At 41.6% G+C, this 12,342-nt stretch overlaps 1 protein-coding gene across 3 annotated transcripts in view; it reads left to right on the top strand.

The window, feature by feature from the left end:
• The window catches only part of WDR20 (WD repeat domain 20), a 42,281-nt gene that overhangs the window by 29,107 nt on the left and 832 nt on the right, over positions 1-12,342 (top strand). The window contains exons 3-4 of one of the 3 annotated variants that reach the window (XM_072339171.1): positions 457-1,734; positions 12,204-12,335. In XM_072339171.1, the coding sequence (XP_072195272.1) occupies positions 457-1,734; positions 12,204-12,257 (1,332 nt within the window). In that variant the 3' untranslated portion in view covers positions 12,258-12,335. Of the gene's footprint in view, positions 1-456; positions 1,735-4,054; positions 6,357-12,203; positions 12,336-12,342 lie in introns of those variants that run through there. The other 2 variants (XM_072339173.1, XM_072339172.1) reach the window with 2 other exon arrangements.

Raw genomic sequence — 12,342 nt, 5'->3', positions numbered from 1 at the left:
AAACCTGAGCCTAAACTGATCTAGAATGCTTGCTGCTGATGTAGAATGTATTTGCTCTGTAGACAAGTAACAGCCTTTCTTCCCTTTAGCTCATTCTTTGTTGTTGCTGTTTTGTTGTTTTTTCGTACCCTTTAGCCTACACAGTGAGAAGTAAACTTATGGACTCTACCTTGAGGTTCATAGCAAGAGAGAGGCTTCATCAGAGTGTGTGCTTTGCAATATGACTGGACAACAATAACCATTGGTAGCACTTTCTCTAGAAGTCATTTCCTGTTAATTGCCTGATAAGGTTCTGATAAGTGTTTGTGGGTGCAGTAACATCGCTTGTTTCCAGAAAGTTGAGTTGACTTTGCTTATAGTTTCTTCTCTTTCTCCCCAAAAAGTTCAGATTTACAGTTAATAATTGCAACTTTACTTTTCAGACTTTCTGATGTGTATCTTCTTTGTTTTTCACAGAGACTAATAGACAAGTCCAGAGTAACCTGTGTAAAATGGGTACCAGGTTCGGAAAGCCTTTTCCTAGTAGCTCATTCCAGTGGCAATATGTACTTATATAACGTGGAGCACACTTGTGGTACCACAGCCCCGCACTACCAGCTACTTAAACAAGGAGAAAGTTTTGCAGTTCACACTTGCAAGAGCAAATCCACAAGAAACCCTCTGCTTAAATGGACAGTAGGTGAGGGTGCCCTGAATGAATTTGCCTTTTCCCCAGACGGAAAGTTCTTGGCATGTGTGAGCCAGGATGGTTTTCTTCGCGTGTTTAACTTTGATTCCGTGGAATTGCATGGTACAATGAAAAGCTACTTTGGAGGACTGCTGTGTGTGTGTTGGAGTCCCGATGGGAAATACATAGTGACGGGTGGAGAGGATGACTTGGTAACAGTTTGGTCTTTTGTGGACTGTCGAGTAATAGCAAGAGGTCACGGACATAAATCGTGGGTCAGTGTTGTTGCGTTTGATCCGTATACCACTAGTGTAGAAGAGAGTGACCCGATGGAATTTAGTGGAAGTGATGAGGATTTCCAAGACCTTCATTTTGGCAGAGATCGAGCAAATAGCACGCAATCTAGGCTATCCAAAAGGAACTCTACAGACAGTCGTCCAGTAAGCGTTACGTATAGATTTGGTTCGGTAGGCCAGGACACGCAGCTGTGTTTGTGGGATCTTACAGAAGATATCCTCTTCCCCCACCAACCTCTCTCAAGAGCAAGGACACATACAAATGTCATGAATGCCACAAGTCCACCTGCTGGAAGTGGTGGAGCTAACCCAGGAAGTAACGGAAACAGTATCACAACACCTGGAAACTCTGTACCCCCTCCTCTTCCACGGTCAAACAGCCTTCCACACTCTGCAGTCTCAAACGCTGGCAGTAAAAGCAGTGTCATGGATGGTGCCATTGCATCTGGTGTTAGTAAATTTGCAACCTTATCACTACATGATCGGAAGGAAAGACACCATGAAAAAGATCACAAGAGAAATCATAGCATGGGACATATATCTAGCAAGAGCAGTGACAAACTGAACCTAGTTACTAAAACCAAAACGGACCCAGCTAAAACTTTGGGAACACCTCTCTGTCCCAGAATGGAAGATGTTCCCTTGTTAGAGCCTCTAATCTGTAAAAAGATAGCACATGAAAGACTGACTGTGTTAATTTTTCTTGAAGACTGTATAGTCACTGCTTGTCAGGAGGGATTTATTTGCACATGGGCAAGGCCTGGTAAAGTGGTAAGTTTTAATCCTTAATGCTGCATCAAAGAACTAGAACTCTGAATAGGTAGTTTTCTTGAGATATAAATGAATGTTGAATATAAAATTTCTTTATGCTTAATGTAAAAAGAAAAAAAAATCCTCAGAGCCATACTTTTGGATACTGCATGCCATATTTCTGAATGATTTGAAGTGTCTTGGATACAATTATTAAGTATAGTTGCCTTCCAGCAGAAGAAATAAATACTGTGCATCTAAACTATCGATCAGTGTTCTTATACTTAAGCGTAACCACAATATGGTGAAAGCTATTTATGTAAAAGTTGAAGTAAAACATGTCAATCAATCACTAAAAGAATTATATTTCAAGTGTTTTCTGCAAAGTAACTGCACTCCCAATAGCAGTAGCTTATAAAAGCTGCTGCTTTCGAGTCTAACGAGAAATGTGAGCCTCTGAAAAACTGAAACCAAAGTGTTTTATTCCATACTCCATACTTTTCTGTGGTGGCCTGCCGTTAATGTAAAACCACTTCTTATTAAAGTGTTGACCATTCTATGAGCAGATCTGTGAGCCGATCGCTGACTGTAGTTTATGCTTTTGAACTTGTGAATCAGTACCGTCAAGGAACTCTAATTTTAGCTGGTCTTGACTTACGTATTCTTTGTCAAATTAGGGAAAATGGTGCGAGCTTGCTTTACGTAGCTTCACTTTTATGTTGCTGTCACTTCTCTTAGTCGAATTTGGTCATCAGCAGCTTGTGCTTTTTGATGGCAGCCGAACCAACAGTTGAACCTTCATTACAATATATTAGTTTTGTCCTTCACTGTTAGTGCACTTAAATGCAGCTGAAGTTTTATTTTGCTTCTGTTCAATGTACAGCAAGCTAAACTTGGAATGAAGCTAAAAGGGGTGGTTATTTTATTGACAAGTACCTTGTGCTCCGATGGCTTTGTTTGCCAGCAGTATTTTAAAGGAGTACAGCTAGGAAAACATTGCCACAGCTGATCCACCACAAACAGCCATTACTTCTGTGACAGCTTCTGGAGTTTTGTGGCATGTAGATCATCGCCCGAGGGGAAAAAACTCTGCCAGTATCTGAGTAGTGCCACACTGGGCAGCACAAATTACAACGTCTGATGGTTGTAATGTTTTAACTACTTGGTTCATAAATCTCACTCTTGAAGCGGAGGTACTGTAAATATTTAACATTAAACGCCACTCGTTCATTGCTATAAAATTTTAAGTAAAGCTCTGGATTTGTTCTTAAAACATTTGGTACGCTGTAGGTTTCTTTGAGGTGTCCTAAAATCTGTCACTATTTATGTGTGCAAAGAGAGCTGTGCCCGCTCTACGCTGCAGTGCATTTGTCAGGGTTATAAGTAATGCTAAGAATTGCAAACCCTCCTTTGCGGAGAAGGCTGGAAGGTGTGACCTAACGATACTTTTTGCCTAAGTACAGCTCCAGCATTAATTTAGAAAACAGACAAAAAGGCAAAACCAACTCAACCCGAGCTGCTCAGTTCTAGCACTAACTGAAATGAGAACACTACAAGTTATCCTTTCTGTGACTCAGTGCAATCTGTGAGTCTTAAGAGTCAGCGTTCCATATGTGCAGCAGTGCCTCAGATTTCTATGGTGAACCATTTTTTCTTGTTCTAAAATCCCTCTGTGTGCTACCAGATGCTGCGCTGTTATGTTTCAGTGGCTGAAGTGGGTTTTGTTAGACTGGTTATGACTTAAACACGCTCTTTCTTGTGTATTAACTTTGATTTGGAATACGACATTTCAAATATTTCAGAGATAAAGTATGCAGTACCAAAAATCAGGATTTATGTATTGGCCAATATGGAAAACTTTAATTACAGGTAAGTAATTTTCATGCTGAAGTTATCACTTTCAAAATTAATATTGCACACTGATGTAAATGCCATATTGTTTAGGAAGTATTTACTTAGAAGTTTTCAAATGAACTTGTTTTTCTGATATCACTTGCATTTCTAGTGAGCTCACTCTGATGGTAAAAACTGAATTTTGGTGGCATGTTTACAGGGGTTTGATAGGAAACTATTTGTGCCAGAAGGACGTTATGAGCATTCTTTTTGTTTATAGAAAAGCACTTAATTTTATTTAATGAGAGTTGTCAAAGTATAAAACACTCATGGTAATGTCTTTCTTACTGGGTTATATACCATTCATTTCTGTTTCACCGCCTGTTTTATCCTAGGCTATCCCATGACTTGGGGGTTTAAAGCTGCTATTTCTAGTCTTCCTTTTGAAATATGGGTCCCCAAGTGATCTTAAAACTCCGTCACTTTCTTTTTTGTCTGCCGACTCTAGAGTGAAAGCCTCTGAATCTTGCTGCTGCTTCCATCATTGCCTCAAAAGGCCTTCCGTAAATTCCTGGCACTGCCAGCCTAAAGAAAGAATTGGATGGAACGCTGAAGCAGACTTGCAGCGTTTAATACGATTTGCATTGAGCCAGTGCTACCTTTCCCTCATTTTAGTAGCCATCAAAAGACACGCTGGATAATTGGACAGTGCACGACAAGGTCTCTGAGTTCTGTGCTTGGTCTGGTGCTGCCCTTAGTGGAAAAAAATAAGTCCAGAAGCTTCTTTTCAGCTGTGATCCTTAGGACAGGCTGTACTGCGCATAGGGCGTCCTCGCAGTTTGTAAGCAAACTTTCCAGACTATTATGTCACGTGTATAACATAATCATACCTTGAGCTTCCTCACTGGATATGCCATGCTTATATCTCGCTCCCAATCAGAATGAGGTCAAGTAAATGGAAAAAATGTACTAATTTACTAAGAAACAAGTGGATCGAGACTCAGGGTTCATTCAAATTAATGTTTTACTCTCATTTTTCCGTAGCCTGTTTCTGAGAGAAGGTTCAGGGTAGTAAGAAAAATAGGTTGCCTTAACAAGAGTGTGGACTTCCTTATCTACGTGGTGACAATTAACTGTCTCCTTTTCCCCATTGATTTCCCAGCCCTGCAGAAAATGTAAATGGCGTTATAGAACTGTTGTATTTATCTTAAGACTAAGGGGAAAAAAATCTGAAGGGAACCAGGGCAGGTTCATGTCTGACCTTTATGGCTCCTTCAAACTGAATTACAGGAACTGCAGAAGCAATTAAAAACAAAGCAACATCGGCAACGAGAAAAAAAACAAAGCAGGAAAACACTAAAACCAAACAAACCCATAAACAAGGCGTGAAGTGGGGCCTAGATGTGCACAACAAGCTTTCTCTGAACTGAAGGGTGATTTCTGTTCACCGCTGTGCAGGGTGGCTCAGCTTGTTGAAATGAAAGCTGCTGCTGAGTTCCTTCCTCCGTCAGAAAGCTCAAGGTAGGATTGGGCAGAGCCACAAGCAGGTGAAATGGCAGTGTATAACCTAGCAAGACAAACACGTTACCATCTTGTAAAACAAATGCACATGGAATGTATTTATTTGACTTATTGTACAGGAAAATTTAGACTTAAATTATAACATCCTTGAATTTTCCAGTTAACTACAATTGTAGTACAGTATCATGTCTTAGTATGACTTCTGTTTTAGTAAGAGTACTTAAACATTCATGCACTATATTTTGAGTGAGATGAGCAGCTATACGTACTAATTCTTCCTCAGTGGAAAGGAGCATTTCATCGTTACAATTGAAGTTCAATTGCTGGTATCTAAGTACTATCAAATAGATTTCTTTCAACGTGATACGGTATCTGTATAAACTTCAGGGATGATTCTAGTAAAACTGAAACACAGCTATGACTTCAGGTTACCGTGCTGAAATTTGAAGCTTTCTGTAACGTGCATAATAGCAAAGTTGCACAGAGCATACCCGCATTATCAGGGTGAACTTAAACCTAGTACACTGGTGTGATATTTATAGCAAGGTGTGTGTGTGTGTGCGTGTGAGGAGGGGCGGCTCCGGTAAAGCCAGGAAAGACCACAGCCCTGCAAAGGCTTTGTGATGAGGATGTCTGGATTAGGAAATAACATGACTTTTACTAAACACTTTTTAGGAGACCCATGTTCCGAATTATCACCTCTTACAATTTGGTTATGTACTTGCGATGACTGTATATGTCTGCCCCTTTAACAATATAAAGCTTCTAAATTAATATTTAAAATGCTGGCCTGCTTATGTTACAGTAATAAAACTTGTGTCAGTTAATTTCCTGTCGATTTACATGTAAAAAAAAAAAAAATTAAACAATATTTTTTCTGCATTTTATGAATTCTGTATACTGGAGTTTGTTAAAGATTGCCATGTTAGGTGATACTGTACAAAATTGTATTGACTACCTTTAGTGACAACTGAAAGTAAAATTCATATGTATTTCCTTTTTACACTTCCATCTAATTTCTTGACAACTTGAATAAATTTCATAGAGCCTTTCTAACATGAACTATTGTTAATTTAACTGTTGCAATAATTAAGCTTTAAGAAGTATTGTTGGTATATTTATAATTTTAAGAAAATCATGTTTGTTTCATACTGCTTATTTTTAGCTGTTCTATTGTCACTGTTACAGCTGAAGAACTTTACTAAATACTTGACATTACAAAATAACTTGCTGGGGTTGTCCTCTGTATACTGATGTTAAATAAAAATGTGTGATTGAACTGTAAATGTAGATAACTTTCAATAGTCCTTTTCCACACTTGAGTTCTAATGAACCTTGCAGCCTTTAGGTGGTCCTTTGCTATCATGCTGTGCTGAACAAACGGCCACAATGCAAACTGTTAACTTGCCATGTTTTAAAGTACGAAGTTGATCGCATCCTGTAACCAGCTCTAAGTAAATGTTTCCCTTCAGCTCAAGATAACGCGTATGTTCTGATGTTTAAATCTTGCTGATAAGTATATGTATCAGAAGACGTGATCTTATATGTATATATTTTTTAGGATTAGATAATAGAGTACTTATAAAACCATTTACCAACTTTGTTTAAGCTCAGATTCAATAAAACACAGATGTGGATGTGTCTAGGAGGGTTCTGCCTAGCCACCAAGCAGGAGCTGGGCCAGAGCATTTGCTATTCCTTGTAGGACTCTACAGGAGCTCTTTCTTCTGCAGACTCTGGTGCAGGGTACGTTGTTTATTCCACTGTTAGGCCTTGACATTTACCTAATGAATGCTGAATCTACAGCCCCGAGGTTATGGCTTGCTCGGATGATTCATGTGTCTTTAGTCTAGGAAAGCTTTGACTCATCTGGAAATAAGCTCATCTGAACTTGAACCGCTTTAGGTAAAGATGAAGTTGCGCTTCATCTGGGTGGCCTAGAGGTGGCTTCACCCCTGCAGCCGTAGTTCTGTGTTAGCGCCTGGAGGAAGCCAACAGGTGATGCTTATTGAAGTGTTCCAAAGGCACTTCACCAGAATTTTACAGAAGTTTCTTAGTCTCAGTCCTGACTTCATCTCTTAGGGAAGTCATTTGTAGACTAACACTGAGGAACTGCTCTCTCTTATATGTGAACCTGAGAACACTCTGATACTTCAGAAGGTACCAGTTGGCCACTTTGTGATGGTCTGTGTATACTGCGTGTATTTAAGAGCACAGGCCAATGGAAAAACAAATCAGTTTGGAAAGCTGATTACTTCATGTGATGCAAGAACTGGTTGTTCAAACCAGTCAGCCACAGTCTGTGAGTGTGAAACCAACCCAACTTCCACAAGGTCTGCAGTCACAGAAGATAATACAAGATGACTTGGAACATGAAGGCGTCTTCACTCGTGCCTTTATTTAATTCCTTTGCACAAAATTCTCAAGGAAGTAACTTGCTTGGTCACGTTATTTTCTGTTCTTACAGTTGGATGTTAGGTAGGCGCTTAATCCTTTTGGTTCATCTCTGCTCATGCTTATTTTACAACTAACCAAGATGAGCCTCCCTTAAGTCATCTGCTTCCCCCCTCCCCCAGTTTTAATTCCGGTTTATTTCTGTTGCATTATTTTCTAATCCAAAAAGTTAAAAACTTTACTGGCTTTTATAGTTTGCAGTCCGGAGAGAAAAGTGTTCTGCCATGTGAGCCCTTGCTGCATAAACGAAGCTGCACTTTCTATTGGCTGAGTCAAATCAGGTTTCTGCTGGCAAAAGCATTCTGTGCTTTTCCCAGTACACGCTTAGTTGCATCTTACTCATCTCTGACAGGAAAATAAGCAAAAACTCTTCCATTTGCCAATCAAAAACTAGTCTTCAAATAATTATACCTCATATTGCTCTACAAGCAAGATTTTTTTGCTAGCCTGCTAGTTTTCCAGCAGCTTTTCATTGATCACAAGCAAGATGGTGATGCATCTCTATTAGAGGAAATACTCCTTTGGGTGTGCAGAAGTGAAGCTGCAGGTGCAATCTGCATGTGGTGACTGACTACGTGCTTTTAGGAGGCCTGATAAGCCAAATGGTTCAAGAAGTTACGCTTCTCTATAGCAGCTCTAGAATAAAACAGAGTTATCAGTTTGGCGCCTCCTGGATCCCACACGGAGCGTTTCTCTGCAGCAGCTTTAGTCACTGTTCAACAGGCGCTTCCTTGAAACTCCCTGATCGTTCCTCAGTGATTAACTTTGACTCCATCCGAGACTGATTTAGTGAGTATCTGATTTAGTAAAGATATGCAGTTCAGTGATTTCAGCTAATAAATGCTGACTCGTCTGGATAAGAAACTGTTGGCCATTTGTTCGCACTAATCTTAATCCAATTCAGCTGATTTGACTGTGGGATTTTAAACAAGTGTGAAAAATCTCATTTTGTTTGAGCGTTTTATTGCCCAAATGCAGAATTAGGCTGTGGGCTCTTCTGTCGAGCGAGGCTCTCAGTCAGGATGACTTCTTGTTTCAGGTGACTCTTTGAATATCAGGGTTTTGAACACAAACTGCATGCAGTGCTCTGCCATTTAATTCTTATGTTGGCAATAGCAGTAACAACATAACTGATCAGTGGCATTTTCATGGGTGTTCCTTAATTCCACTGCTGTTTGTTGCTGGCCTCATTGCATTAGTGACGTGTACTGAGGGACCTTTTAGCCTGCGTGTGTCTGAAAGGTTTTCTATATGGGTTGTATTTGCACTGGACTGCTTGCTTTGCTTTTTTTTCCACCCTGCTTTTCAGTTTCAAAGCAAAACAGAAGCGTGCAGAGCTCTGCCGTCCAGCCAGTTCCCCATTGCTGCTGTTCCCATCCAGGCGGTGCTGCGTGTGCCAGCAGAGCCGTGCAGCAGCTTTACAGCGATGTGACCCTGTGTCCAAACGTGCCGTTTGTTGTCTAATTACTGACATCTTTGGCTCCAATTAGTTCTTTGCTATTTTCTATGTATAAAATAGTAATTCCGTAGTTGGCTTTTATTCCTGATGCATTTTTCCATTCAGTGTCTCATCCTGATCTTTCACACTGTTTCCATTGGGAAACTTTGTGTTTCGTACAACTGTCTGAGGAAAAAGACAAACAACTCCCTGCCATCTCAGGAACTGCAAGGGCTGGTCGCTGTGGGGCTTCCCAAGAGACCACAGGGCTGAGAGCCGTGCAATTGGATGGGGATCATTTTGATTGCATTTGTTACAGCTTCTTATTCCCATGCAAGCCTATCAATATGCCTTCAATGTTTTTACTAAACACTCAAAGTGTTGGTTGTGCTGGGAAGTCAGAGAATGCGTGGATCAATGTGGTGTGGCAGTGTGCCCTGAAACAGCATGCGTGCTGCTCCTGCCTTGCTAACTGATGGCAGAAAAACAACCCAGCCCTCTGCTAGGGAGGCCCAGTGGAACAGCAGTGATGCAGCACCTCCTTGGGGCTCTATTTGAGGTTGTGATGGAGGTGGTTTTATCCAGTTCCTGATTTGAGTTTTGTAACCGCTCTGTTTCTCCCCCCCTGCTGGCATCACATGCTGACAAAACAACAGTGCTAATAAAAGACTGCGTTTGTTGTCAGAACTTTTTGGAACCATCTCTTGGTTTCTCTCTGTTGCGTGCTGAGTGCGGCCTGCTCTTAAACTAAGCTGAGTTGTGCTGTGTGCTCTTCAGTACAGGTCGGCAGCCGTGCTATCTCCATTGTTCCCTTTCTCTGTCACCGCTATTAGGCAGCAGCGTTTCTGTTCCTCTAATGAGGTGCTGCATGTTTCGTTCCATCCTTCAGCTCCCAGCTGCCCAGGCAGGGTGGTTTCACCACAGAAAGTGCTGTGCTCTGATCCCTTTATCCTTTGTTTCCACGTGGGAACTTTGGAGGTTGCTGTAACCTGGAGTGTGTTACAGATCACAGTCTGACGTGGTAGTTTTTGTACCAAAACCTATTTTTTGGAGCAGTTGTGTGCTTTTCTAAACAAGACTTCTTAAAGCTTCTTTACTGTGGCAAAGTTCCATAGAATCCTTCTTGCTACTCAGGGAACACCTGGGATTCTTACCTGGAATTCTGGAGAACTTTCACACCGGAAGCCCTGACCTTGATTCTTGCTTTCCTTGTATGAACATCTGGGATGCTTTTGGAAGCCTGAGTGCTCAGAGGGACTCACAACACTGACCTGTGGCACAGAAGTGAATTTTGGGATAGCAGTTGCATTGCTGTAACCCGGTCATGTTTTAAGGTGATACTTGCTAAGTTGAACTGCCTGTAGTTGTGTACACACATCAATCGTAATGTTCTCTCCAGTCTGGTGTGCCCTGCCTGCTCACAGCTGCAGAAATCATTTAGAACAAGGGCTGCAGTTCCCACTGTTCTCATACTCATGTGCCAGCTCTGTGGGGCTTTGGCTGCAGGGGATGTGCACGGTGTGGAAGTTGAAAGCAGGGCCGAAGGAACCTGTGCCTGCTCTTGGAACTTGTGTGTGTTCCAGAGCTGCTTGTGGTCCCTGGGGAGTTGGGCACCACGCTGCATTTCAGCACAAGCTACCAGTTTCTACAGGAGTTACAGGAAAATAAGTGACTTCATTTCTCAATTACTGCTGCATTACAAATGCAGTATTAGAAAAGTGCTTATTTCTCTTTGCTTGGTCCTCTTGAAAAAGGCTTTGTGTCACACAATCCCTGCTGGCTTTTGTGTGCTTATAGAGCACACGTCTGCATGTGAACCATTTGCCTTTCTTATTAAACACTGAAAGGAATTCCTTTTGGACATCTTTTTCCAGGGCACATGAAACTTGCTTAGTGGATTAATCTTCTTGCAAGACCTTCCAGTTGTTGCTGGATTTAATTGACTTCTGAAGAAGGCTTCAGTAAATGAACTCTGGAGTTCTGTTTTGTCTTCCTTGCTTTGCAGTCTTTCTTGTTAAAAGTCATCAGGAGGCTTCAGTAGTTTGTTTGCTTGAAAACTGTGCCCTCTGGTTACTCCATAACTGATAACAACAAAACTTGTTCTTCTTGCTGAAAATGCAGTGGCTCTGAGTTGCCCATCCAGTCCCCCCTTCTGCCTCTGTCTGTCATCAGGGTTTTATTCCGTAGTGACTTCTCAGTTCTGGGACCCAAGCAAGAAAGAGCTCCTGTAGATTCTGAAGATGTGCCCTAATTCTGCACTGTGTGTTACCTGCTGCCCAAACCCGTCTGGTTTGATGGATCTGAGTCACAGAACTTTGTTTTTGAGGTAAGAAACTAAGCTGGTAGATACTGAGAGGAACTGGTGGAAGTGCATTGCAGTGCAGGTGGCACAGCGATAGTCACTGGTGTGCTTCCAGCTTAGCTGCCATTGAGCGAGTCTGCTGACAGTTGTTTTAATTAAATAATGACAGTGCAAGAAGATGAAATTGCAGTTTGACATTCAGCTTTTCCTAAATAACTGGTGCGAGGTTCCTTTTATGTGAATGAGTAAAAAGGGGCTGCTATACTTACATCGAAAGTGGGGCCTTTTGCCCATGGTGTGGCTGCTTTAATTCAGAACGATAGTCCCTGCTGAGCTAGGGCTGCCACACAGGAGCAGAGCTACACTTGAAATAAAGTCTCGTATTAGATGGGCAGTGCAGTTTGAATAAGTTCTGAACACAAGCTTAAGTTGTAATGGGAAATCGTACTGACCTGTTGCTCAGTGTGTCATTCTCCTTACAACGACCAAACTCAGTTATTGGTTAGAGAACCTGTTTTTCTGTTTAAAGCTTGTGTTATTCAATAGCATATAAGAGACTGAACGTTCTCCTGTATCAGGTTAGTCGTCAGCCTTGCTGCTACTGAAATAGGTTCATTTGTTGCTGCCCCCAATAAAATGCTCCCTGTTTTGGTGTACGCTCTGTAAAGCTGCATGGCTCGCAGCACCTCAGCGCACAAGGCAGGCTGAACTCAGTGCTGGAATCCTGTGCACACGTGTCCTGACTTACTGAAAGCTGGTTTGTGTGCTGCTGACTGATACAGTAGTGGCTTAGGATCTTTGGTGGGGGAAGCAGGTGCTGATTCCTACAGTAAGCAAGTGGTGGTAAAACTAAATTGTACTAATTTTAGCTGCAGGCTAATAAGTTTATAGAAGTACTCTCAGGTTCTCTTGCTGGATTAATGTAAACTGCTTTGTTTGCAGGGTTTATTGTCATCCCAAAACCAGGCCAATTCTCCAAGTGGAACTGTAGTATAGCCACCACACTACTGCTAGCAAATCTCTGAACACAGGACAAGAAGTAATGGCAATGGAACCAGGAGCTGTTCTTCAGGCAAAGAGC

Source organism: Excalfactoria chinensis, chromosome 5, assembly GCF_039878825.1.
Source record: "Excalfactoria chinensis isolate bCotChi1 chromosome 5, bCotChi1.hap2, whole genome shotgun sequence".
In the NCBI taxonomy this organism is placed as follows: domain Eukaryota; kingdom Metazoa; phylum Chordata; class Aves; order Galliformes; family Phasianidae; genus Excalfactoria; species Excalfactoria chinensis.
Note: the sequence above shows the minus strand (reverse complement) of the source record. Positions and strands in the feature narration are given on the sequence as shown.